The 24,578-nt window shown below is 48.9% G+C and overlaps 2 protein-coding genes and 1 long non-coding RNA gene across 3 annotated transcripts; 2 read left to right on the top strand and 1 right to left on the bottom strand.

Annotated features, from left to right (window-relative positions):
* Positions 1-802: 802 nt before the first annotated feature.
* Positions 803-2,225, top strand: LOC119873440. The gene is made up of 3 exons (XR_005364083.1): positions 803-1,233; positions 1,323-1,441; positions 2,167-2,225. It is a non-coding gene; the product is annotated as an uncharacterized LOC119873440 (long non-coding RNA).
* A 780-nt stretch (positions 2,226-3,005) lies between these two features.
* On the bottom strand, positions 3,006-12,778 carry TRUB2 (TruB pseudouridine synthase family member 2). The gene is made up of 8 exons (XM_038549201.1): positions 12,670-12,778; positions 12,196-12,327; positions 10,343-10,417; positions 9,268-9,329; positions 7,849-7,930; positions 5,061-5,133; positions 4,418-4,554; positions 3,006-3,705 (listed from the first exon to the last, which is right to left on the bottom strand). The coding sequence occupies exons 1-8, from the start codon at positions 12,776-12,778 to the stop codon at positions 3,422-3,424; spliced, it is 954 nt and encodes a 317-aa protein (XP_038405129.1). The 3' UTR covers positions 3,006-3,421.
* COQ4 (coenzyme Q4) lies at positions 12,591-23,488 on the top strand. Its single transcript, XM_038549202.1, has 7 exons — positions 12,591-13,278; positions 13,351-13,482; positions 14,876-14,972; positions 15,501-15,603; positions 21,674-21,803; positions 22,286-22,379; positions 22,898-23,488. Exons 1-7 carry the CDS (start codon positions 13,209-13,211, stop codon positions 23,076-23,078), a joined length of 807 nt encoding a protein of 268 aa, XP_038405130.1. The 5' UTR covers positions 12,591-13,208; the 3' UTR covers positions 23,079-23,488.
* The last annotated feature ends 1,090 nt before the right edge of the window (positions 23,489-24,578 follow it).

The following is a 24,578-nucleotide window of genomic DNA, read 5'->3' as shown; positions in this document are numbered from 1 at the left end:
GGCTGTTGGCTACTCTCTTCTCAAATGGGCCTCAAGTAGCCATTAATGTGGTTCCTGAAGACCAGAGGGGAATGACAATGCTTAGCTGGCTCCTGGGGGCCCCTGTTTTTTACACTTCTGGTATCAGAATTCTTAGGGACTTGCTAAAATGCAGATTTCCAGGCCTCACTCCAGATCCACTAAGTCAGAATCCAAAGTTTGGGGTTAGAATCTGGATTCTCAACTCCAAAAAAAAAAAAAAAAAAAAAAAAATCTGGATTCTCAAAAGTCTCTCCAGCTTTTTTTTTTTTTTTTTTAAGATTTGTTTATTTGACACCCAGAGAAAGAAAGTGCACAACTGAGGGGAGTTAAGGAGGGGCAGAGGAAGAGGGAGAGAGAGAGAATCCTCAAACTGACTCCCCATTCAGTGCAGAGCCTGACACATGGCTCACTCTCATGACCGTTGTGACTGTTACCTGAGCTTGGTAAGGGTTGGATTAAGGGTTGGATGCTTAACTGGCACCTCGATCTCTTTCTTTTTTTTTTTTGTAGACTTTTTTTTTTTACAACAGTTGTTTGCAGAAAAATCAAGATGATAGTACAGAGAATTCCCATACATTCAGCACTAGTTTGCCACACTATTGTACTATTAACATTTTACAGTAATGTATTTGTTACAAAACAAACCAGGGTGCCTGGGTAGCTCAGTCAGTTGAGCATCTGCCTTCAGTTCGGGTCATGATCCTGGGGTCCTGGGATCGAATTCTATGTTGGGCGCCCTGCTCAGTGGGGAGTCTGCCTCTCCCTCTGCCCCTCCCCTCCAGTTGTGCTCATTCTCTTTCTCAAATAAATAAACTTAAAAAATTAACAAACCAATATTGATACATTACTATTTACTAATGCCCAGAAATTATTTAGATTTCTTTTATTTTTACCTAAAGTCCTCTTTTTCTGTTCCAGGATCCCACAGTATATCTACTCATCATGTCTCCTTAGGTTCTTCTTGGCTGTAGTGGTTTCTCAGACTTCACTGCTTTTAACGACCTTGATAGTTTTGAGAAGTACTGGTCAGGTATTTTGTAGGATGCCTCATTACCTGAACCTGACCCATGTCTTTCTCATAAGACTGCGGCTATGGATTACTAGGAAGAAGACCACAGAGGTAAAGTGTCATTTTCATTACATCTTATCAAGAGGACATTACCAGCAACACAACTTATCACTGTTGCTGTTGACCTTGATCATCTGGCCGAGGTGTGTTTGTCAAATTCCTAGCTGATGTTTATGCCAGATAAATAGGAGGGATGGAGAGAAGGCCTCTGACTCTGTGACAATTCTTTTAGGTCACTGTTCAGAAGAAAGTAGCCATAGCGAGCAGGCGGCTCACTCACAGAGCAAGTCTTACATGTCAGGCACCAGGGCAAGAACCTCACCATGACTTCATTTGTTACAAGCCCACCAGGTAGGCAAGATCACAATTCTCATGTTATGTATAAGGAAGCTGAGCTTCTGAGGCCCCGCAGCCAGAAGCCAGCAGAGCCACACCTGCTCAGCACTGCTCTGAACTGTGCAATGCCCCCTTGTGAGGGTGAGGGAGCTGCAGTGGCTGGGGCCTCCTCTCCCAGGGTGACAGCACGCATGAGAAATATGCACTGCCTCCCCTTGGGGCCCAGATTTGAACCTTTGAACAGTTTTTAAAAAAATATTTTATTTATTCATGAGAGACACAGAGGGAGAGGCAGAGACCTAGGCAGAGACAGAAGCAGGCTGCCTGTGGGGAGACCAATGTGGGACTTGATCCCAGGACCCCGGGATCACGACCTGAGCCAAAGGCAGATGCTCAACCACTAAGCCACCCAGGCATCCCCCCGAAATTGGAACCTTAGCCAGATGCTAAGTTGCTCCTTCTAGCCCAAATGTTTTAAGTGGGAATACTTCCACTTAGTGGATAGAGACTAAAATATTATTAGGGGAATAATATTGAGAGGGAAGAGATCCACGTGGATAGAGTCAGGCCCAAACAAACAAAACAAAACAAAACAAAACAAAACAAAACCATCCACAAGGGATCAAGATGTCCAAAGCCTAGGAAAATCAAATTGGCAGAAAAAATAATTGGTTTTTGATAATTTTCCTGAGTATTGGAAAAGAACTTTCCTTTTTTCTGTTTGTCTTTTCTTTTTATAGATTTTATTCATTCATGAGAGACACAAGGAGAGAGGGAGAGGCAGAGACACAGGCAGAGGGAGAAGCAGGCTCCAAGCAGAGAGCCCGACGTGGGAGTCCATCCCGGGTCTCCAGGATCACGCCCTGGGCTCAAAGTGGCGCTAAACCGCTGAGCCACCAGGGCTGCCGGAAAAGAACGTTTTTATTTAAGTAATTCCTACACCCAATTTACAACCCCAAGATCAAGAGTTGTATGCTCTACAGACTGAGCCAGCCAGGCTCCCCTAGGATAGAGTCTTTGACTCTGTATGCCGTTTACTTAACCAGTCCTTTACTGATGGATGGTAATGACGTTTCCTATTTGTTACTATTACATTGCAGCTATGAGAATCTAAGTACCTGTAACTGTCTGCAACTTATGCCAGAAGAGATTCCTGAAACTGTAACTACTGAGTCAGAGTATTTTTAATTTTGACACATACTACCAAGTTATTCCTGAAAGGTTACAAAGTTGTACACCTTCCTACCAATAGCACAGGTTGCCCATTTTCTCATATCATCACCCATACTGGATATTTTATTAATTGTTTAGAAAGGCAGGAAAAATCGTATGATTTTCTACTGTATGTCTTTTATTATTAGAGAGGGTAAGCATCAGTTCTGGTTTATTGGCCATTTGAATTTACACACACACACACACACACACACACACACACACACACAAATTCATGTCATTTGCCCAATTTTCTTACTGTTTTATAAGAGCTCTTTATATATTACAGATTCTCATTCTTTTTCTAAGAAAGATTTTATTTATTTATTTGAGAGTGAGCGCACACATGAGCGGGGGTGGGGGGAGGAGAAGAGGAAGAAGCAGTCTCCCCGCTGAGCAGGGAGCCCCATGCAGGCTCAATCTCAGAACCCTGAGATCATGACCTGAGCCAAAGGCAAACACTTAACTGACTGAGCCACCCAGGTGCCCTTGGATAGTCATTCTTAAACATATCATACATATTTTTACCTGTCTTACCATTTGTTTATCATCTTTTCCTCCATAAAGAAATTTTTCCTTTGACCCCAATTGGGTCAAATCTGTTGGATCTTTTTTCTTACAACTTCAGAGTTCTATGTCATATGTAGAAAAGTTTCCCCTACTCTTGCTTTCTGCACAGTTATCAATTCCAGCTTGCCAATAATTCTTATCTTATCCATTCACTGCCCTGCCAGCCACCTGGCCTTTCAATGCCCTGAACAGCTCTCTAGCCCTGAGCCAGAGCTAGGCCCTCTGGAGTCCCAGAGCCGGCCTGGACATGGAAGCTGCTGGATGCCCTGGCCTCAAGCTCTTCTCCAGCTGCGCTGCCACCCGGGGAGCAGCAGCCTGGATGGCATCCTGGATGCTGTGTAAGTCCCACTGGGTCCTCAGGAGGGCATCGTCCAGAGTGAAAAAGCCATCACGTGTACGCCGTACTTGGGAGCAGACAGCAGTGGTCTTCAGCTCCAGGCCGATCTCATGCACCAGCCTTCTCAGCTGCTTCTGTGTCTCATGCATGCACTGCACCTCTGCCAGGGACACACAACAAGAGATCTGAAGGTTGGGAGCACAACCTCTGGTATCTTCTGATCCAAATCCACACCCATGATACCTCTTGGCTGTGTGATAACCTTAGGCTTTGCTATTCAAAGTGTAGCCCAAGGGCCAACCCTGAAAGTTTATCATACGTGCAGAATTTTGGGCCCCACCCAGAACTGCAGAATCAGAGTTTGCTTTCTGGGCAGGTTAACTCCCAGAAGGTTGCCCGGGTCTAAGACCTGCTATGCTCAGCTGTAAAATGGGAGGTTGTGAAGAATTTAAGATACAAGGTACATAAGGTGCTTATTATTGGGAGAGTCCTGGTCAATACTCAAGTAACTAAGACAGAGAAGAAAGGAGGGAGGGGCTGAGCTGGGTGGGACTGGGGGTGGTGGTGGTGAGGATGCCCACTGCAGCCCACTGCAACTTGAAACACTTGGAGGCTCTGGAAATGAACAGTTAAGTATAACTTGCTCACTGAGGTCTAGCTTCAAAGGGTGACTTGGCAGCAAACAGGACAGCATTTGATCTGGGTGCCATGTGATGGGCCGAGTCCAGTCCAGGGCTGAGAAGGAAGGTGGACCCTGGTGCATTACCCAGCAGAAGTCAGGGCTAGCATGTGCTGGCCTCTGCAAGGGCACTCCACAGTGACTCCCCAAACCCAGGAGCCCCACACTGCTCCAACTTCCTGGGGCAACTTACCCATGAGGAATTCCGGAGGTGCAAAGTAGAGGCATCGGATGCCCGTTACCAGCATCGGGGACTTATCCATGGGCCGGATTAAGCCTCTCACAGCCATATCATAGGCCTCTTGGGTCTGCAAGTCCAGGTTGGAGTACCTGGGGGTCAGAAGGGGGTTGGTGTGGGATGGGGAGCTGGGCCTGTTTACCCCTGGCCCTGACCCACTCATAAAGAGCCTTCCATCTTTCCTGTTCCTCCAGCCCCCTTCTTCTCTGTCCCCTCCAATCCCTCAAAGCAGGCTCTGCCCTCCTCTGCGTAGTTCCCCCAGCTTCCACGCACATACTGCCTGCTGCTACACCCTGCCTCTATGTCCTGGGATGTGGGTTCCTGGCTTTCCTCTCCACTAAATCATATGCTCCCACTGACGCTAGCGGGGGCTTCTTGCTCCCCCCTGGTCTCCCCAGGGGCTGGTCTGGCACAAAGAAACACTTCTGTGGGCTGTGAAAGGTAGAAGTGGTTCATGTCTGCTTTTAGGCTCTAAAAAGATCCATGGAATCTGCCCCAGGATGGGCAGAGCCTACATGGAGCCCAGCAGGCACTTCTCACTCTTGCTGCACCTCCTCAAGGGCCCCTTTCAGGAAAGTGTGGATTGGGCCCCACTTACATCACCAGGGCCTTCTGATGGGAGCCCTGGATCAGGGCCAGGATTCGGTCCAGCTTCTCTCTAGTCACATGGTCTGGAAAAGCCAGGGGACAGTCAGCACACAAGCACCTGCTGAGGAAGGGCCGCAACAAACTGGCAAATTCCCTTCCTTCAACCCAGCTCTATCCTTGGAAGTCAGAGGAGTCCCAGAGTTCCCATTTAGGGAGGGGGGGGGGGAGAGTCCTTTGAGAATCTTACAAAAGCCAGGACCTCTTCTCAGAAAGTTATGCCTGAACTTAACTTTGTGAGGACATTATTAAGGGGCTCACAGACTCCAAGTTAACAAGTTTCTTTTTCTAAGATTATTTATTTATCCATGAGAGACAGAGAGAGAGACAGATAGACAGAGGAAGGCAGAGACACAGGCAGAGGGAGAAGCAGCCTCCATGCAGGGAGCCTGACGTGGGACTCGATCTCGGGTCTCCAGGATCACACCCTGGGCCAAAGGCGGCACTAAACTGCTGAACCACCCGGGCTGCCCAACAAGTTTCTTTTGGAAACTCAAAGCCATCATAAGACTTATCCAATATATATTTTTTAAAAATATTTTATTTTATTTATTTATTCATGAGAGACAGAGAGAGAGAGGCAGAGACATAGGCAGAGAAAGAAGCAGACTCCCTTCAGGGAACCCAAAGTGGGACTCGATCCCTGAGCCCAGGATCACGCCCTGAGCTGAAGGCAGATGCTCAACCACTAAGCCACCCAGGTGCCCTGACTTCTCCAATATTCTAAGCCAAGTCCCTTGAGCCCCAATTTTTTTTTTATTTTTTTTAATTTTTATTTATTTATGATAGTCACAGAGAGAGAAGGAGAGGCAGAGACACAGGCAGAGGGAGAAGCAGGCTCCATGCAGCCTGATGTGGGACTTGATCCTGGGACTCCAGGATCACACCCTGGGCCAAAGGCAGGCACTAAACCACTGAGCCACCCAGGGATCCCCAAGAAATTTTTTTTAAAAGATTTTATTTATTTATTCATAGAGACAGAGAGAGAGAGAGACAGAGACACAGGCAGAGGGAGAAGTAGGGAGCCTGACGTGGGACTGGATCCAGACTCCCCAGGACCACGCCCTGGGCTGCAGGCGGCGCTAAACCACTGCGCCACCAGGGCTGCCCTAGAAATTTATTTTTTAAAGACTTATTATATTTATTTGAGAGAGAGAGAGAGCATGTATACACACACACACACAGGAGGAAGTGGCAGAGGAAGAGGATCTATGTAAGTACTCTTCTTAAGAAATTTAGATTAGGGGGCACCTGGGTAGCTCAGTGCGTGAAGCATCTGACCTTTTTTTTTTTTTTTTTTAAGATTTTATTATTTATGAGACACAGAGGTAGAGACATAGGCAGAGGGAGAAGCAGGTTCCCTGTGGGAAGCCCAATGCGGGATTTGATCCCAGGACCCCAGGATCATGACTTGAGTCAAAGGTAGATGCTCAACCACTGAGCCACACAGGTGCCACAGCATCTGACTCTTGATTTCAGCTCAGGTCATGACCTCAGGGTCATGGGACCCAGCCCTCCATTGGGCTCTGCACTCAGCGCGGAGCCTACTTAATATCTTCTCCCTCTGCCCCTTCTCCCTGCACACATGTGCATGCACTCTTGTTGAAATAAAATAAATAAATAAATAAATAAATAAATAAATAAATAAATAAATAAATCTTAAAAAAAAAAAAAAAAAAAAGGAAGAAAGAAGGAAATTTAAATCAGCATTAACAAGCATCGCCCCTCCTCCAAATTCTGGCTTCCTCCCTACCAGAAGTGTCAACTTGGTAACTGTCTTTAGACATGTTTTGTATGCCGACACACCCACATGTACAGATATATAGTGTTATTCTGCCACATTTACAATCCTCTCCAGAAGATGCAGAGGTGTGTGTTTGCTCTCCCTGCTAGATTGAGTTCACTGAAATTAGGGACGCCATCCGATTCATTGTATCTCCCCTCTCCAAGAGCCTGGAACATGGTCAGTGCCCCAAAACATAAGTCAAATAAGAAAATGTAATAGATCTTATAGAAAGTGTTAGAACATAGAGTAAGAAGTGAAGAATAAGCCATCCAACTATACATCCACCCACTTACCCACCCACCCATCCACCTTTCCATCTTTCTACCCAACCAACAAGCACTTCCATGTCCCAGGCTCTGCACTGTATGGAACTACAGGAGTGGAATGACATGGTCCTTGCTCTCATGACAGTGTGGTGGGAAGACAGATATTAAATAATCACTAATCATGGGGTGCCTAGGTGGCTCAGTTGGTTGAGCATTGGACTGTTGATTTTGGTTCAGGTCACAATCTTGGAGTTGTGGGATTGAGCCCTGAATCAGGCTCCACGCTCAACAAGAGTTGGCTTGAAATTCTCCCCCTCTGCCTCTGCCCCTCCCCATGCAGCGTGGCTCGCTCGCTCTCTCTCTCTCTCTCAAAGAAGTAAATTAAAAAAAAAAAAATTACTAAGCATTAGTTGATTACTGTTCTGAGAGTCCATGTAATTCATCTGTGGGTGAGAGGAGCTTCCCTGAGGTGACATTTATGCTAGGTGGGGAGGCACAGGGGAAGCACAGGGCATTTGTACCTGGAAGACAGAGTGACATGCCCAAAGCCCTCCAGTAGCCAGCTCAAACTTACTGTGCTAAAGTCACTGAGGGCTGTGTGGCCTGTGTAGGGGTAAGGAATCAAGGGAGAGCAAATGCAAAGGCAATCATAGCTACTCCCATTGCCCTAGGCTCCTGTGGGCTCTCACCATATGTTGACTTCTCCACCAGCTGCCCATCCTCACAGAAGTCATCTGTGGCTTTGCCCAGGAGGCCACGTATTGTGTAATCCTATGGGGATAGGAAAGGGAAGATGTGGTTAGTGTCACTGCTCTCCCTCAGCACTGAGAAGGGAGGTGTGTCACCTTACACCCCCTCCCCCATAACCTGCTAGACAGTCTGCAGGTGGGGCAGGGTCCTCCGGTCTCCCGTTAGGGAGCCAGGCACTCAGCCCCCACCCAGCCACCCTACTGCGCTCCCAGGGAAGGGCACCAGACTTCCCTATGACAGCAGGCACTTGCCCACAAAGGGCAGTGACAGCCCTACCACAACCGCCCCATGCCTCTGATCTCCTCTCTAGCCTGACAACTCCTCCCAGTGCACCCTGTTGACTTTTCTCCAGCCTCCAAATATGATCTGTGCAGCTAATGGCCTCTGCCACAAGGAAGAGATGATGGCAACAGCAGTAATTTATTGAGCATTTACCATGTGCCAGTGACTGTGCTAAGTATGTTGCATGGAGTTAGCTAACAATCTTCAGAGTAACCCTATACAGGAGGTACTATCATCTCTCCCATTTTACAGATGAGGAAATGGAGGAACCCAGATGCTAAATAATCCACACAGGGACCTACAGCTGGCAGGACAGGGAATTGTTTCAAACTAAAGCCAACTGGCGGGCAGCCCAGGTGGCTCAGCGGTTTAGTGCCGCCTTCAGTCCAGGGCCTGATCCTGGAGACCTGGGATCGAGTCCCATGTCGCGCTCCCTGCATGGAGCCCGCTTCTCCCTCTGCCTCTCTCTCTCTCTGTCTCTCATGAATAAATAAATAAAATCTTTAAAAAAAGAAAAAACAATTAAAAATAAATAAAGCCAACTTGCTCCAGAATCTGTGCTCTTAACCACTAGAAATGGAGGCTCTCTAATGCAGCACCTCTGTCCCCACTCATGGTACCAGACCCTATGGCCCCAGCCCAGATGCAAGCTCCCTGATGCGTGGATGGTGACAGCCACTTCTCAGTCTTGGGGGGAGAGAGGAGTGGCATCATGATCAGGCTCTGGTGTCAGACAGATCCAGGTTCAAATCACAGCTCCATTCCTTACAGGCTGCACAACTCTGGGCAAATGATATCCCTTCTCTGTGCCTCAGTGGTCTCATCTGGAAGGTGGGTTGTGAGGCATCTACAAGGAGTCCACGTGCAATGCTCAGTGCACAGTGGCTGGTACGCAGTAAAGAAAGCTGGAAGTTATTACCATGCTATTCACACAGTCTCCCCCAGCACATGGCCATGAAACAACACTGGCTAATGGCCTAGGTGTTCCCCCACGGAGTCCTCTCAGCTTGACTCTCACCAGTGACCCCCAGGGAAAGGACCAAGGGCTAAATGAGCTGTCCCCAGCGCCCCCATACCTTGGTGAGGTGAGCATTGTACATGCTGGTGAGGAGCCTGCGTCCATGTCCCACGCCGAGTACTGGAAGACACCCAGGCTGATCTCACACCTAGTTCCCCCTCCCCATTTCCCTGAGATCTCCAAGTCCTACAACCACCACCAGAATACTTCCGCCTCTGATGTTACAAAAAATGCAGGTTTCTGGGCCCACCCATTTGTACTGACTCTGACTCATGGAGGGGAGGGGCCTCGGATACTTCGTGAGCGCCCCAGGGGGTTCTTTCTGATGCACTCAAAAGAAAGAGACCACTGGCCCAGTCACATAGACCTACACTCAAATCTGGGGTGGCTCTAAGCTTGTCCAATAGCCTCCTTGGGCCTCAAGCTCCCCCATCAGTAAAATGGGGATACAAAATACTTCTGATCCCTGTGGCTGTTTTGAAGATTGAGGCAATGCACAGAAAGAAGTCAGAACAAAGGAAGGGCCCGATAAAGGGGCACTGTGGCCATTCCTGCCTGTTTCTCCCTCTGAAGAAAGCAGAGAATGACCCTCCATTCACTCCTGGAGAGGGAGGACAGGGAGAGGGAGCATGAGATCATGTCTCCCTGCCTGTGCCCAGGAAATGAGACAAGGGGATTGTGACTACCGCGCATGGAGGATGTGGCCACCGCCTGCCCTGGGGACACAGATGGTTCATGACTCAGGGCTTTGTGTGTCCAGCTCCAAAGACATTCAGATCCTGGCCAGTAGGGCCAGAGTCATGCTCTTGGCTACCCCACACAAGTGAAAGCTTTTGCTCCCTGGACCAGGGTCATTCACCAGCCACATAACACCGAACAAGTCAGCTAAGCTCCTGGAGCCTTCTTTTCTTCATAAAATCATAAACTATCTATCTAATGAAAACATATGCACAAAGTGGGCAATTAGGACATTCCCCCCATTCCACCAGCTGATCAGACTTGGGGCAGGAATCAGCGAAGGAGGACAGCAGTGGGAAACGGCTGTCAGGATGGAAGTGGCCTGGGTTCATCGTTGCTCCCCAGTCTTCCCCCAAGCCTGTATCACTGCACCCTAGGCTCACTACATCACTTACCAAGCACCCCAGACGCCTGGGCATCCAGACGGTGTCCCACACCAACCTTCAGGCTGGTGAATGCTGGTCCGCAGACTAGAAAGAAACAAACAAGGTCCCTTTCCTCAATGAATCCAGCCTCCAGGATGATTTCAGCCTGCACAATTGCTTCATTCCTAGGACGTAGCCTCATGGACCCCAAACCAGGATCAGGTTGGACTCTTGCTTCCTACCATGGAATCTGAGGCCCAGAACCATTTCCTCAGCTCCCTGGGCCCAGAAAAAGGGCTTGTTAATCTCCCTATCATCATTCCCCCTGTGAGAGGTTTTGACTGGACTGGACTTAACACTGGGACTCAACTTTCCTACTCAGCTGTGGCAGAAGAGTCTGCCACTCCGGTAAGAAAATGGAGGTGGTAAGTTCCTGAAGGTGGGGCCTGGGTCCCTAGTTCTACCCCCAGAGCCCAGAATTCACTAGGTGCTCAGAAAGTAACTACTGAAAGAATGAATAACTCATTAAAAATATATACAGTAAAACATGTGGGGGCGGGCTGGGTGGCTTAGTTGAGCACCTGACTCTTAGTTTCACCTGGAGTCATGATCTCAAGGTCCTGGGATTGAGCCCTGCTTTGGGCTCCACACATGCACATGTGCTCTCTCTCAAATAAATGAATAAAATCTTTTTTTAAAAATGTGGGTTTTAAAAATAAAAAAATAAAAATGTGTGTTTTTGTGTATATCTCAATAATGCTGTTAAAAAAAAAAAAAAACTGCATGAAGGAATGAGCCAGAAGCACATACACTTCTACAGAACAAGAGGTACTTAGGGGAAGGATACAGGATGGTTAAGAGCCTACTGAATATAGGCTAGGTTACTTAATGTCAACATTGAGCATTTGTGAAATGAGAACAGGACTCACTTCACAGGGTTGTGGTGAAAATTTAATGAAATGGTACTTGGCGAGAGCTTAACACAGTATCTAATATAGAAGAGATCCTCAGTACATACTTGTTATTGCTACACTGTAAAGTCACTAAATATCACTGCCAAAGGGGTTTTAGTGGTTTCTGATCAAGTCTATCAGTCTTCCTAATACTGTCTAGTGACAAAGAACTCATTATCACTAGTTCCATTCTTGGGTAGCTTTGTTGACTAAAAAAAAAAAAAAAAAATCACTCTTTCAGGGCACCTGGGTGGCTTAATGGCTGTCTGCCTTTGGCTTAGGTCATGATCCTGGGGGTCCTCAGATAGAGTCAGACATCCTGTTCCCCGCAGGGAGCCTGCCTCTCCCTCTGCCTATGTCTCTGCCTCTCTGTGTGTGTCTCTCGTGAATAAATAAATTAAATATTTAATGAAAAAAAAAATCACCCTTTCCCAAGAACCCAAAACATCTGCCTTAGGACTTCTACCTGAAGGTCTCATCTCCCAACTGGAGTCCCAGAATAGTTAAAAGGTGTCAGAAAACTACAGTCCACAGGCCAAATCCTCAAGCCTGTTTTTTTAAGCCCATGAGTTAAATTTTTTTTTCATATTTCAGTGGTTCCAAAAGAATCAAGAGAATAACATTTTGTGACATAGGAAAAGTATATGAAACTCAAATGTCACTTTCCATAACTAAAGCTTTATTGGAACACAGTCAGGTTCATTGCATTCCATACTACCTACAGGTTCTCTGCACTGCAATGGCAGAACTGGGCCTGCAAAACCTAAAGCATTTGCTATCTGGACCTTTCCAGAAAATTTGGCGACTCCTGGTCAAATACTTCATCCCCACTGCGGCCCATCAAGGGATCTGGGACGGGAGTCTGAGTACCGACTGGGACACGGACTCTGCGCAGAGACTGCCTGGGAGGTGACACCCAGGCCCCCTTACCCAGGGGATGGTTGGTGAGGGTGGGCACACTGGTGGCTGTGAGGGTAAGCTCCTTCTCTTCATCGCTTCCTACGGGTCCTAACAGGAAACGAACACGCTGTTCAGGGGCAGGAGGCTTCCCAGCATTGACACCTGAGTACACAAAGGTAAAGGGCATGAGGTCAATTCTGTCCAAACACCTGGGGGGGGGGGGGGGGACGGGGAGGTGTGCAGACGTAGAAGACAAAACCCACGACGTATAGGATAGCAGCTCAGAGACAGGCCTGGGTTCAAATTCCGACTCTACGACTTAGGATAATGGACACTATTTGGCCATCTGAACGCAGGGGAATGTGAGGAGTAACGGTGTGCAGAATAAGCTCTGCCCAGGAGCCTGGGTCACATGACTTCACTTTGCCGGAAGGATGAGAGGCGGAGGTGGACTCCCGGGAGAAGCGGCGGAGCGGGATCGTGGGTCTGGTTCCAGGCACTCACCCTTCAGAAGCTGCAGCTCCACGGTGTCCCGCAGGTGCTTCCACTTTAGCCCCGGGGGTTTGTAGACCGCGAAGAGCCCCTGCAGCCGCGCCAGGGCGCAGGACCCCATGCTCAAAGCCCGCGGCGCTGGCTGGCGGAACAGCTGCTCTTGAACGGAAGTGCCGTACGGTCCCACCCTAAATGAGGTCCGGAGCATGAGCGCCGCCATGTTTCGCAGCCGGAAGAGGTTCACGTCTTATTGGCCTCCGGGAAAACGCGCAGGGGAGAGAGAATTGGGGTCCGGCGCTGAACCCCAAGCTAGCGGGGCTCACCTGGGGACCCTTGCCGGAAGTGAAGGGAAATGGGGAGAGTTTTGCTTCGGTGGAAGCAGGTGATAGACAGGTCGCCTGGGTTTCCCTCTCATACCTAGCGATTAGGCCTTCTGCCCGTGCTACGATTTTTCTCCTTCAAAGGCCGTTCCTGGAGCTCCGCGGCCGGAGAGGTTCGCGGCGTCCGCCCTCCGCGCTCACTCTCCCGCGGCCGGCGGGGGCCTGCTGCCAATGGCGACGCTGCTGCGCTCGGCCCTACGCCCTCTCCGCGCGCTCGGCGGCCGCCGAGGGCCAGCTGCAGGCAAGTGAGGAGGCGGGAGGGAAGCCTGGCGAGCCAGGCTCCTCTGACCACCGCCTTCGTCTTTCCCCGCAGATGTGTGGCTCCGAGGCGCGCGCCATGGCGCCGGCCTGCTCTACCCGGGCCACCTCCCCACCTCCCCGCTGCAGAAGGCGCTGCTGGCTGCCGGCTCGGCCGGAATGGCTCTCTATAACCCGTACCGGCACGGTAAGGCCGCCCGCGCCGGCGCTCCTGCAGGACAGCGGGAGGTCGGCACGCACCCTTGCGGGGGGGAGCCTGGCAGGTGCTGACCTCTCTCTGCCCGTCCCCTGGTGGTAACCGGAGAGGAAACTGGGTCCGGGTTCCCAAACCTGGCTGCATCCCATCATCACGCGCAAGGTTCACAACAATGCAGCTGCTTGGGTCCCACCCTGAGCTCCAGCCAAATCATCCCGAGCTCGGGGAGGGAAATAAACTACCAGAAGAGTCTGTCATCCAGCCACCTTGAGGACCTGCGGACTAGGGGCGCCTGGGTGCCTCAGTCCGTTAAGCGTCTGCCTTCGGCTTAGGTCATGATCCCGGGGTCCTGGAATCGAGCCCCACGTGGGGGTCCCTGCTCAGCTGGGAGTCTGCTTGTTTCTCTCCCTCTGCACCTACCCCCCCCCCCCTCCTCTGTCTTGTTCATGAGAGGCAGAGACACAGGCAGAGGGAAGAGCAGGCTCCCTATGGGGAGCCCGATGCAGGACTCGATGCCGGGATCCCAAGATCACAACTTGAGCCAAAGGCAGACAGACCCTCAACCACTGAGCCACCCAGGTGCCCTCAAACCAAATCTTAAAAGAAAGAAAGAACCTGTGGAGTAAATAGATGATTTGCAGAGTTTGGTATAATATACACCAAATTATAACATCCCACTAAAAATTAAAGCTTATGAAGGCAGACACCCTGACTGCCCTGTTCTACTATATCATCAGTATTTTACAATGTGCCTGGCACATAGTAGATGCTCAATAAATGTTGGCTGGATGTATGACTAGAACATCTTAGGGTTCTAAGTCTGGAAAGTACTATTACTCCTACTAATAGAAATGTTAATACTGATTGCTCAGCTTACTGAGCGCTCACTGAGCACTTAATGCTGGTTGCTCACTGCACTAAATGTTTTATATGTGTAGTGTTCTTGATTTTTCACATTAACCCTGTAAGAATGGTGTTCTCCACATTTCATAAATTAGGAGCCTGAGGCTTGGAAATGTGAAGCATTTCTACAAGTTCACTTAGATGGTGATTGCAACTGAACCCAAACCTAACATTTTGATGCCAAAGCTTGTAATCAATGGAGGCATGATATTCTGTTGCAATAATGGGTGTAAAAGTGATTTATAAACTCTTTAGAGCACTGTGCTAATCAGAGCCACCTCAGCCTATTAGATTAATAACAATGATAATGCTATAGGTACATATATTGAATGCTTCCTGTGTGCCAGGTGATTTGCTAAATGTATAACATGAATCCTCATAACTAAGAGATAGATAGTATTGTAGCTTATCATGTAGGAGACAGGTCCAGTAACCTACCTGAGATCATATCCTTCATTTGTCCCCATTTCTTTCCTTTCAGACATGGTCGCAGTCCTAGGGGAGACCACAGGATACTATGCCCTGAAGTTCCTCAGGGACCAGATGAGGAAGGATCCAGAGGGTGCCGAGATCCTACAGTAGGTCCCAACTGTGCCTGGGGAATTGGAGACACTCTGAGGATCCTGATCCCTTTGGAGTTGCATTGTGTTTCTCTAGGGAACTCTTCTTGATGCCCTGGCCATGGAGGGTTGCACATGCTGGGCACTGCCCAACTCCATAGGTGCCATTCACATACATATTATGATGACCAGCAGGTAGTGCAATGTGGTGGCATCAGCCCAGTTCCCGCCATAGGGCCCTCTGCCTTCCCTAAGCTCCCGTAACAGGCTAGCTCTAACCCCCACCCCTGCAATGTTCTTTGTGAGTATACTGATCACACCTGAGGCTTGCTTCCTATATTATGCCACTGCAGGCAGGAACCATGACCTTAGCTATTGGTAGGCTCCTCAGTCCCTGCCACCGTCCTGGCCAGAAGCAGGTGCTAAAGTCGGATTTGTGGCCCTATTCTCTGCCCCTTCACCTCTCACACCTTTGCCCTAGCTGGACCTCTCACCTGCCTTTGCTTCTGCTCTCTCAGTACCTAAGTCCTGCCTTCTGCCTCGCAGAAAGCGGCCCCGGATCTCACTGTCCACCCTTGACCTGGACAAGCTCCGTAGTCTGCCTGAGGGCTCCCTTGGCCAAGAGTATCTCCGTTTCCTGGATGTGAATGTGAGTTTCCAGCTTCTGCACATGTGGCAATCACTAGGAAAGGCAGAGAAGGGCATGGGAGTGACGTCCTGAGGAAAGAGGAGTCCTGTGTGGCCACTGTGGGCAGGTGTGCTTTTTGTCTCCTATGCCAAGGCTTTGTCGTGTTCTATGAGATGGGCAAATGGGCCAGGAACTCTGAGTGATAATACTGGCCAGTATTTAAAAGTCACTTATTAGATGTCAGATGCCAGGCTCATACCTGATCTTGCCAAACCCTCCCAACAGGAGAGTTCATCCTTGACCCATCCTGTCAAGTAGGTCCTATTATTATCCTCTCTAATAGATGAAGAAATCAAGGCTCAGAGCACTTAAGCAACTTGATGATTTCATATAGCCAGTATGAATGGAGGCAGTATTCATATTCAGATCATGCTTTTTTTTTTTTTAAGATTTTATTATTAAGTCTGTCTATACCCAATGTGGGACTTGAACTCATAACCCCAAGATCAAAAGTTGCATGCTCCACCAACTGAACCAGCCAGGCGCTCCTTGATCATGCTCTTAACTGTTGTATCATGTCCCCCTGTTCTAGAGATAGGGCTTCCCCCAGGGTATGACAAGTTGTGGCACTCTCTGCCCCATGCAGGGAGGACAGGACCTTGTAGGGAGAGTCCCAACTGCTGTGGAACTCATTCATTTGTTCAAGATCTGCTGTGTGCCATCCATTACCCCAGGTGCTGGGGATATAATGGTGAACTAGACAGTGTACAAAGTCCTGCTCTTGTGGGTGCTAATATTCTGGTTTGGGGAAGAAAATGAGTAGGTTAAGAAGAAGAAGAAATTTCATATAAAAATTCAGGTCAAATATTTATTGACTATCTGGAATGTACAACACTGTTCTCAGTAATTGAGATACAGTGAATGAAACCAGCAAAGAGCCTGCCTTTGTGGAGTTTCCATTCTAGCTGGCGGTGCTGTAAGAACAACATCATTAGAGAGGACAAGGAGGTGGGGTTGGAGGTGGCCACTTCTGACAGGGAGGTCACAGGAGGCCTTCTGAAGAGACCTGGATGAGGAGGAGCCAGCCCTGAGGAAAGATAGGAGGAGCAGAGGCATTGGCAAGTGCAAGGTCCAATGTGTTTAAGAAAAGGAAAACTGGGGCATCTGTGCAGCTCAGTGTTGAACACCTACCTTTGGCTCAGGTTGTGATCCTGGGGTCCTGGGATCAAGTCCCACATCGGGCTTCCCACAGGGAGCCTGCTTCTCCTTCTGCTTATGTCTCTGCCTCTTTCTCTGTGTCTTTCATGAATGAATGAATGAATGAATGAATGAATAAATAAATAAAATCTTTAAAATAAAAAAAAGAAAGTAAAATTTGCTGAAGTGGCCATCTAGGAATTGAGTAGAGGAGAGGCAGCCAGCAGGTGGGAGAACTGGCCCAGACCCTTCCAGCCACAGGAAGAAGTCTGCATTTTACAACAGGAGCAATAGGAAAACATTAAGGGTTTCTTTTTTTCTTTTCTTTTTTTTTTTTTTTTTTTTACATTAAGGGTTTCAAGTAGGATAGTAACATGAGGGGCAGCCTGGGTGGCTCAGCGGTTTAGCGCTGCCTTCAGTCCAGGGTGTGATCCTGGAGACCCGGGTGGAGTCCTGTGTCAGGCTCCCTGCATGACACCTGCTTCTCCCTTTGTCTGTGTCTCTGCCTCTCTCTCTCTCTCTCTCTCTCTCTCGAATAAATAAAGTCTTAAAAAAAAAAAAAAAGGATAGTAACATGACCTGATCAATAAAAAGACCTTAGGATCTGGGTCACCTTCCTTGTTCCAACCACTGCATCCTAGTGTATACACATCCCATCAAAGCACCTCTGTCAAGTGGTGCTCTAGCAGGTTGCTCTAGAACTAGGCTTCTCAGCCTCACCACAATTGACTTTTGTGGCCAGATGATTTTTTTTTTCTTTTTATTTGAGAGAGCACAAGTTGAGGGGAAAGGGAGAGGGAGAAGCAGACTCCCTGCTGAACAGGGAGCCCAATGTGGGGCTTGATCCCAGTACCCTGAGATTATGACCTGAGCTGAAGGCAGATACTTGACCAACTGAGCCATTCAGGTGCCCCAGGAACAGATAACTCTTTTTTTGTAGGAGCTACCCCGTGCTTTCCAGGATGTTTAGCAGGATCCTTGGCCTGTATACATAGATGCCAGTTAGCACCCCCGCTAAGTTATGACAGCCATAAATCTCTGCAGATATTGCAAATATCCCGTGGTGGACAGCTGAGAAACTACTGCTCTAGAAGGTTATTGTCCCTGAGATGATAATCTGCTCCACATACTCTCCTGACACTTGTTCCTGCCCCATTTTCTACCATCTCATATTTCACCAGGAAGCAATTTACTTCATCAGTGGGAAACCCACCAGGGTGGCCTTCCCCAAATGCCACTCAGGGAGGGATCACCTTAAAGTCCCCAGTGCCTTTCATCTTGTTGCTGTGGAGAGGATGGGACTGCCAGGGCCTCCCTGGGCACCCTGCCCAGTCTCAGCCCTAGTTGTGATAATAGCCCTAGAGATTGTGACACTTTAGAGCACTGAAACCAACAGCCCACAGAATGTGAAGGAACACCTTTGTTCCAGAAGAGATTTAGATCAAAGTTCAAGGTGAGGCTACCCTCCCTGAGGCTGTCATTGGTAAGGGGCATGGTCATCTCATGGCATCGAGATTATGGGCATTGGCTCTGGAGTTAAGAGTAGCCTGTACTAGGGATGCCTGGGTGGCTCAGCAATTGAGCACCTGCCTTTGGCCCAGGGTGTGATCCTGGAGTCCTGGGATCAAGTCCCACATTGGGCTCCCTGCATGGAGCCTGCTTCTCTCTCTGCCTATGTCTCTGCCTCTCTCTCTGTCTCTCATGAATAAATAAATAAAATCTTAAAAAAAAAAAAAAAAAAGTAGCCTGAATTAGAATCCTACCTCTCTTCCCAGCTTTATGGCCCTGGGCAAATCATTTGACCTCTCTGAGCCTCATATTCCTTATCTGAGGTAAGGGGACCTAATGTTTATCTTCCAGGGCAGTGACATGGCTTATGGATATTAATGCTACTGGCTTTGAAATCTAGTAGACTTTGTTTCAAGTCCTGATTCAGCTACTTGATTAGCTGATATTGGGCAAGTTACATAACTTCTCTGAACCTCATTTTTCTTACCATTACCTGAGGCTCATAGAGCACCTACCCCCAGATGGTTGTGAGGATGCACTATGATGATACATGTAAAGAAACTCATACAGTGCTGGCTCATAGTACGTACTGAATAAATATAATTGCTATCACTGTGATCACCCTCTGCTTTATACGGCTTGTAGAACTCCTAGGAAGAAGTTAGGAACCGGGCCCCTGTGAGATCCCAGACACAGACTAAGGCACTGAGCCAGCAGCCCCAAAGCAATGAAGACATCAAATCCTTTGGCCTCTGGATAGGCTGAGCCCCTGCTCTGGGAACAGGAACACTAGGCTGCTCCCATTCTTCATGAGTACTACTGAGGACTCAGGCAGGGTGAATCAGAGGGAGTCAGTTCTCACCTCTGCCTGGGGCCAGGAAAGCACCAGGAGCTGGCCTTTTAGTCAGGTATTCATGAGACGTGAATTCATCCAGGCCCTGGAGATACAACAGTGAGCAAAGCAGCCAGCAGCCATGTGCAGCTGAGAGGTCACTACAGCACCAATCACAGAAAGAGAACACAAGCCAGGTGACTTCCAATCTGCTGCTAGCCACTCCAGCAAAAGCAAAAAGAAACAGGTGGAATTTTAATAGCATATTGTATTTAACCCAATGTTCCCAAAATATTATCATTTCAACAGGTAGTATTTCTAAATTACTGAAATTTCACATTGTTTTCTTCTCACCAAGTCTTTGAAACCAAGTGTGTATTTTATACCTATAATACATCTAAGTTGGAACTGTCACATTTCAAGGCTTGGTAGCCACACGCAGTGCATGGCTGCCATACTGGAAAGTTCAGGTCTAGAAGAGAGGCACGTGGTACTACACATCACAATACAAGGTATAGGATGCTACAAGAGGTTGTAGTGTGGACCTGATCAGTCAACAGCCTCCCTGCAGGGGGGACACTTAGGTGAATCATAAAGGACAGGTAGAAATTGCGCATGTGAAGCTGTGGCTGGTGGGGGAGAGCACCCTAGGCAGAGAGCAGCTCATGTGAAGGATGGGGGCTGGGGTGCCTGGTGGGCTCAGTCAGTGGAACACATGACTCTTGATCTTGAGGTTATGAGTTCTAGCCCCACGCTAGGTATAGAGATTGTTTTTTTTTTTTTTAAGATTATTTATTTATTTATTCATGAGGGTCACACACAGAGAGGCAGAGACATAGGCAGAGAGAGAAGCAGGCTCCATGTAGAGAGCCCAATGAAGGACTTGATACCTGAACCCCGGGATCATGCCCTGAGCCAAAGGCAGACGCTCAACCGTTGAACCACCCAGGCGTCCCGAGATTACTTAAAAAACAAAAAAATTAGGGGCATCTGTGTGGTACAGTCAGTTAAGCATCCAACTCTTGTTTTTGGCTCAGGTTGTGATCTCAGGGTCATGAGATTGAGCCCCAAGTTGGGTTCTACACTCAGCAGAGTCTGCTTGGGACTCTCCCTCTGCCCCTCCCCTGCATGTGCACGAGAGAGAGAGAGAGAGAGAGAGAGAGAACGCACAGTGGGAGGGGGAGAGGGAGAAGGAGAAGCAGGTTTCCCCATGAGCAGGGAGCCCAACACAGGGCTCAATCCCAGAACTCTGACATCATGCCCTGAGCGGAAGGCACAGTTAACCAACTGAGCCACCCAGGCACACCCCCCACCGCCAAATTAAATCTTTAAAAAAGAAAGTATTGGGCCTTGGAAGCTTCATTTTTTTCTTTTTCTCCCCATTTTATTTCTAATTGTGGTTAAAAAAAACATAAGGTGGGACACCTGGGTGGCTCAGCGGTTGAAAGTCTGCCTTTAGCTCAGGGCATGATCCCAGTGTCCCGGGATCAAGTCCTGCATCAGGCTCCCTGCATGGAGCCTCCTTATCCCTTTACCTGTGTCTCTCTCTCAGTGTGTGTCTATCATAAATAAATAAATAAAATCTTAAAAAAAAAAAAAGGTAAAATAACATAAGAATTGCCCTCTCGGGGGTGTCTGGGTGGCCCAGTTGAAAGTGTGTGACTCTTAATCTCAGGGTTGTGAGTTCTAGCCCTATGTTGGGGGTAGAGTTTACTTTAAAAAAAAAAAAAGAATTATCATCTTAACCATTTCTTTCTTTTCTTTTCTTTTCTTCTTTCTTTCTTTCTTTTTTTTTTTTTAAGATTTTATTGATTTATTCATGAGAGACACAGAGAGTCAAAGACACAGGCAGAGGGAGAAGCAGGCTCTATGCATGGAGCCCGATATGGGACTTGATCCCAGGACTCCAGGATCACACCCTGAGCCAAAGGCAGACGCTCAACCACTGAGCCACCCAGGTGTCCCTCATCTTAACCATTTCTAAGTGGACAATTCAGTGGTGTTAAATATATCCACACTGTTGTGAAACCAACCTCCAGAGCTTTTCCACCTTTTAAAACAAACTCTTACCCCTTTTTTTTTTAATTTTTATTTATTTATGATAGTCACAGAGAGAGAGAGAGAGAGAGAGAGGCAGAGACATAGGCAGAGGGAGAAGCAGGCTCCATGCACCGGGAGCCCGACGTGGGATTCGATCCCGAGTCTCCAGGATCACGCCCTGGGCCAAAGGCAGGCGCTACACCGCTGCGCCACCCAGGGTTCCCAAACTCTTACCCCTTAAACAATTATCACTTCCCCAACCACCAGGAGCTTCTTTGCCATAAATTCCAACAGGCTTTGACACTGTGTGTGAGTTGGGGTAGGCCATAGGGGTGTCAGTGCCTCTATTCCCTGCCTGAGGACTTCCCTGTGGGCAGGAGTAGACAGAAACAGTCCCCAGAGATTTTTGGTGGTTATGAGTCTGGTGGGAGTGGTTGACAATCAAAGAGATGCTGGCCAGTTTGGCCTTGGGAACAGTTGGGAAGAGATCTAGGGGAGGCTCATGGTTGTTAGAGGGTCTCCCCAGATACCCGAGCACCCACCCGATTCGTGGACGACGAAGAGCTAGCATATGTGATTCAGCGGTACCGGGAGGTTCACGACATACTCCACACCTTGCTGGGGATGCCCACCAACCTCCTCGGTGAGTGCTAGCCCCAGCTGCCTTGAGAGTGGGGCTGGGTGGGATGGGGCAGCTCAGTGCCTCATTTTCTGCTTTCTGAACATCTTGGTAGCATCTGTGCCACACATCCCCTCTCCATCCCACTACCTCTGTGTTTCCTAAGCTGATGTAGCAGCACCCAAACACCAGGGCTGCAGGCTCTGAAACCGGCCACAACTCCCTGAGGCCTGCAGGAACCGCCCTGGACTTGATAGCCTCAAATTTGGAGTCCTCTATATTCAGATCCCAAGCTTCCTTCCCAGCCCTTACCTCCTTGTGCTCTTTTTCATGCCCTCCCCTTCATCCCAAGCCAGGTGCTTCACATCCCCACATGGGCCAGGACTGGCCACAGCTAACCTCGATAGAGATCAAGGAGGCACAGATGCTTTGTTCTGCTCTGCCAGGAGCACCATGGCTCTCCTCCTGGGCCCTTCTCACCTCCCACCCTATTCTTGCCCCCCCAGGGGAGATCACTGTGAAGTGGTTTGAGGCTGTCCAGACCCACCTGCCCATGTGCATCCTGGGTGCTCTCTTTGGACCAATCCGGCTCAGTGCCCAGTAAGTTCTCTAGTGGCAAGGGGTTGAGGGAAGGCTCAGAGGAGCCAGGCTCCAGGAAATGGGACAAGCATGCAGCCTTCCTGAGTAGCCCCAGTGGTTCTCCAGAAAGCCAGGGTAGAAATAATGGAGCAGAAGGGTGAAACTGGCCCGGCGCAGTGTCCCCAGGGCAATGAATGAAGCCTGGGTGTTTCATAGGACTCTAGGGTCTCTTGGGGCAGGCCTCAGTGTTGGGAGTTCCCCCATGGAATTGAGAGGGTTGGGTGGCACCCCAGTGTTAGTTTCTGGAGTTAGGTAGCCTTTGATTACGATTTGGGCTTTAGCGTATTCAAACTGTGTGGCTCTGGGCACAAAATCTTAACCTCCCTGAGTTTCAGTTTCCTCATCTGCTAATGGGAATAGTAACTCCTTTCTTTTTAAGGGTAGTGAGGACTAACTGGGAAAATGCACACCAGTTTCTGGGTGCAGAGCGTGCCTGGCCCTGGGACCTTATATCTTCTTTATCTTCTGCTGTCTTGCAGGAGTCTGCAAGTGCTGATTTCAGAGCTGATCCCGTGGGCAGTTCAGAATGGGCACAGAGCGCCATGTGTCCTCAACCTGTACTACGAGCGGCGCTGGGAGCAGCCCCTGAGAGCTCTCCGGGAGGAGCTGGGCATCACAGATGCCCCCACGTGCATGTCAGGGGCCTGGCCTAGGCCCTGAGCCACTGCCCACCCCACCACCCCCACTTCCCCTGGGGCAAAGGATTCTCTCACCATTACCTTTGTTCCTTTTCTTTCAGCACTGACCCTTGGACATCATTTGTCATAATTTGTCATAACCACTGCCAAGTGGCTTTGAGGACCCCCTGGGAGGGAGCAGACAGTGCAGTGGGGCTCCCAGGAGAGCCAGGAGCCACCCAAAGCCAACCAGATGTGAGCGAGAATCAGTAATCCAGCCTGGTGTTGGGGTATCTCAGGCCCACTACCCCTGTTCTGGACCCCTCCCTGCCAACCAGGGTTTTCTGGGTGCTAGTCCGGTGTCCTTCAGGAGTAAGGGCTATACCAGTTCCAAAGACCTGAGAAGAGGCAAGTGAGTCTCTACTGTCTGAATAAAGTCTGCCATCAGCCCAAGTGTCAGCTTCTCCTGCCTTTGCCCAGGGCTGTCCGTGGCTCTGGCAGCCTTGGGCCTCTGAGCACGAAGGGCAGACATCCCCTCCAGCCTAAGCTTTAGCTGCTTATCCTCTTTCCTATGGTCTGAAGTCAGACACACTGGGATTCAAGTTCCTAATTCCTCCGTTGTTTTTCAGCAGAGGGACTTAGGGCAAGTTTGTCCCCCTCTCTCAGCCTATTTCATCATGGGTAAAAAGGGAACAGAACCCACACCCACTTCCTAGGGTTACTGTGAGCATTTCATGAGGTGATGTTCAGAAGAAGGGCTTCAGAGAAAGGGCCTCAGGGACAGAAAGAAATTATCTCTATTGTGTTCACAGGTGAAAAGGCAGCAGTGAGGCAGCTGGTTCATTTTGGAGTCTCACCCAGGCATTTTCTTTGGGTCGGGGCCAAGGAGTGGGGACAGGTAGGGTTAAAGTATCATTGCAAGAGTGGCTGGCCCTGCCTTGGGATTTAAAACCAGAAACACTCTGAAGATGGCAGAGCCTTGGGGCACCTGGGTGGCTCAGTTGGTTAAGTGTCTGCCTTTGGCTCAGGTCACATTCTCAGGGTCCTGTGATTGAGTCCCGCATCTGGCTCCTTGCTCAGTGGAGTTTGTTTCTCTCTTCCTTTCCCTCCACAATCTCAAATAAATAAAATCTTTAAAAAAAAAAAAAAAATTAGGGCAGCCCCGGTGGCACAGTGGTTTAGCGCCGCCTGCAGCCCAGGGTGTGATCCTGGAGACCCTGGATCGAGTCCCAGGTCGGGCTCTCTGCATGGAGCCTGCTTCTCCCTCTGCCTGTTTCTCTGCCTCTCTCTCTCTCTGTCTCTATGAATAAATAAATAAAATCTTTAAAAAAAATTAAATATGGCAGAGCATTTAGTTTTGAGAGGCCAGCTCCTCATTATGTGGGTAGGACAACTAAGGGCCAGAGATGGGCAAGGAATTGCCTGAAGTAACCAGAACACAGGCCACAAGACTTTATGGTTGTGTTTCCTATGCCTCAGTTTCTCTATCGATAATAAGGGCTATAGTTTATAGCTGTACTATGTGCCTAAGCCATTGAGATGC

The sequence above is a fragment of the Canis lupus genome, chromosome 9 (assembly GCF_011100685.1).
Source record: "Canis lupus familiaris isolate Mischka breed German Shepherd chromosome 9, alternate assembly UU_Cfam_GSD_1.0, whole genome shotgun sequence".
Classification (NCBI taxonomy): domain Eukaryota; kingdom Metazoa; phylum Chordata; class Mammalia; order Carnivora; family Canidae; genus Canis; species Canis lupus.
Note: the sequence above shows the minus strand (reverse complement) of the source record. Positions and strands in the feature narration are given on the sequence as shown.

Excerpts from the sequence above, each read along its gene's own strand:
- TRUB2 (XM_038549201.1), bottom strand. The coding sequence starts at position 12,778 with ATGGGGTCCTGCGCCCTGGCGCGGCTGCAGGGGCTCTTCGCGGTCTAC. Across the intron at positions 4,555-5,060 it reads CATCAGAAGGCCCTGGTGAT|GTACTCCAACCTGGACTTGC; the intron begins GTAAGTGGGGCC and ends TCTGACCCCCAG. Across the intron at positions 3,706-4,417 it reads ACCTCCGGAATTCCTCATGG|AGGTGCAGTGCATGCATGAG; the intron begins GTAAGTTGCCCC and ends TGTCCCTGGCAG.
- COQ4 (XM_038549202.1), top strand. The coding sequence starts at position 13,209 with ATGGCGACGCTGCTGCGCTCGGCCCTACGCCCTCTCCGCGCGCTCGGC. Across the intron at positions 21,804-22,285 it reads GATGCCCACCAACCTCCTCG|GGGAGATCACTGTGAAGTGG; the intron begins GTGAGTGCTAGC and ends TTGCCCCCCCAG. Across the intron at positions 22,380-22,897 it reads CCAATCCGGCTCAGTGCCCA|GAGTCTGCAAGTGCTGATTT; the intron begins GTAAGTTCTCTA and ends GCTGTCTTGCAG.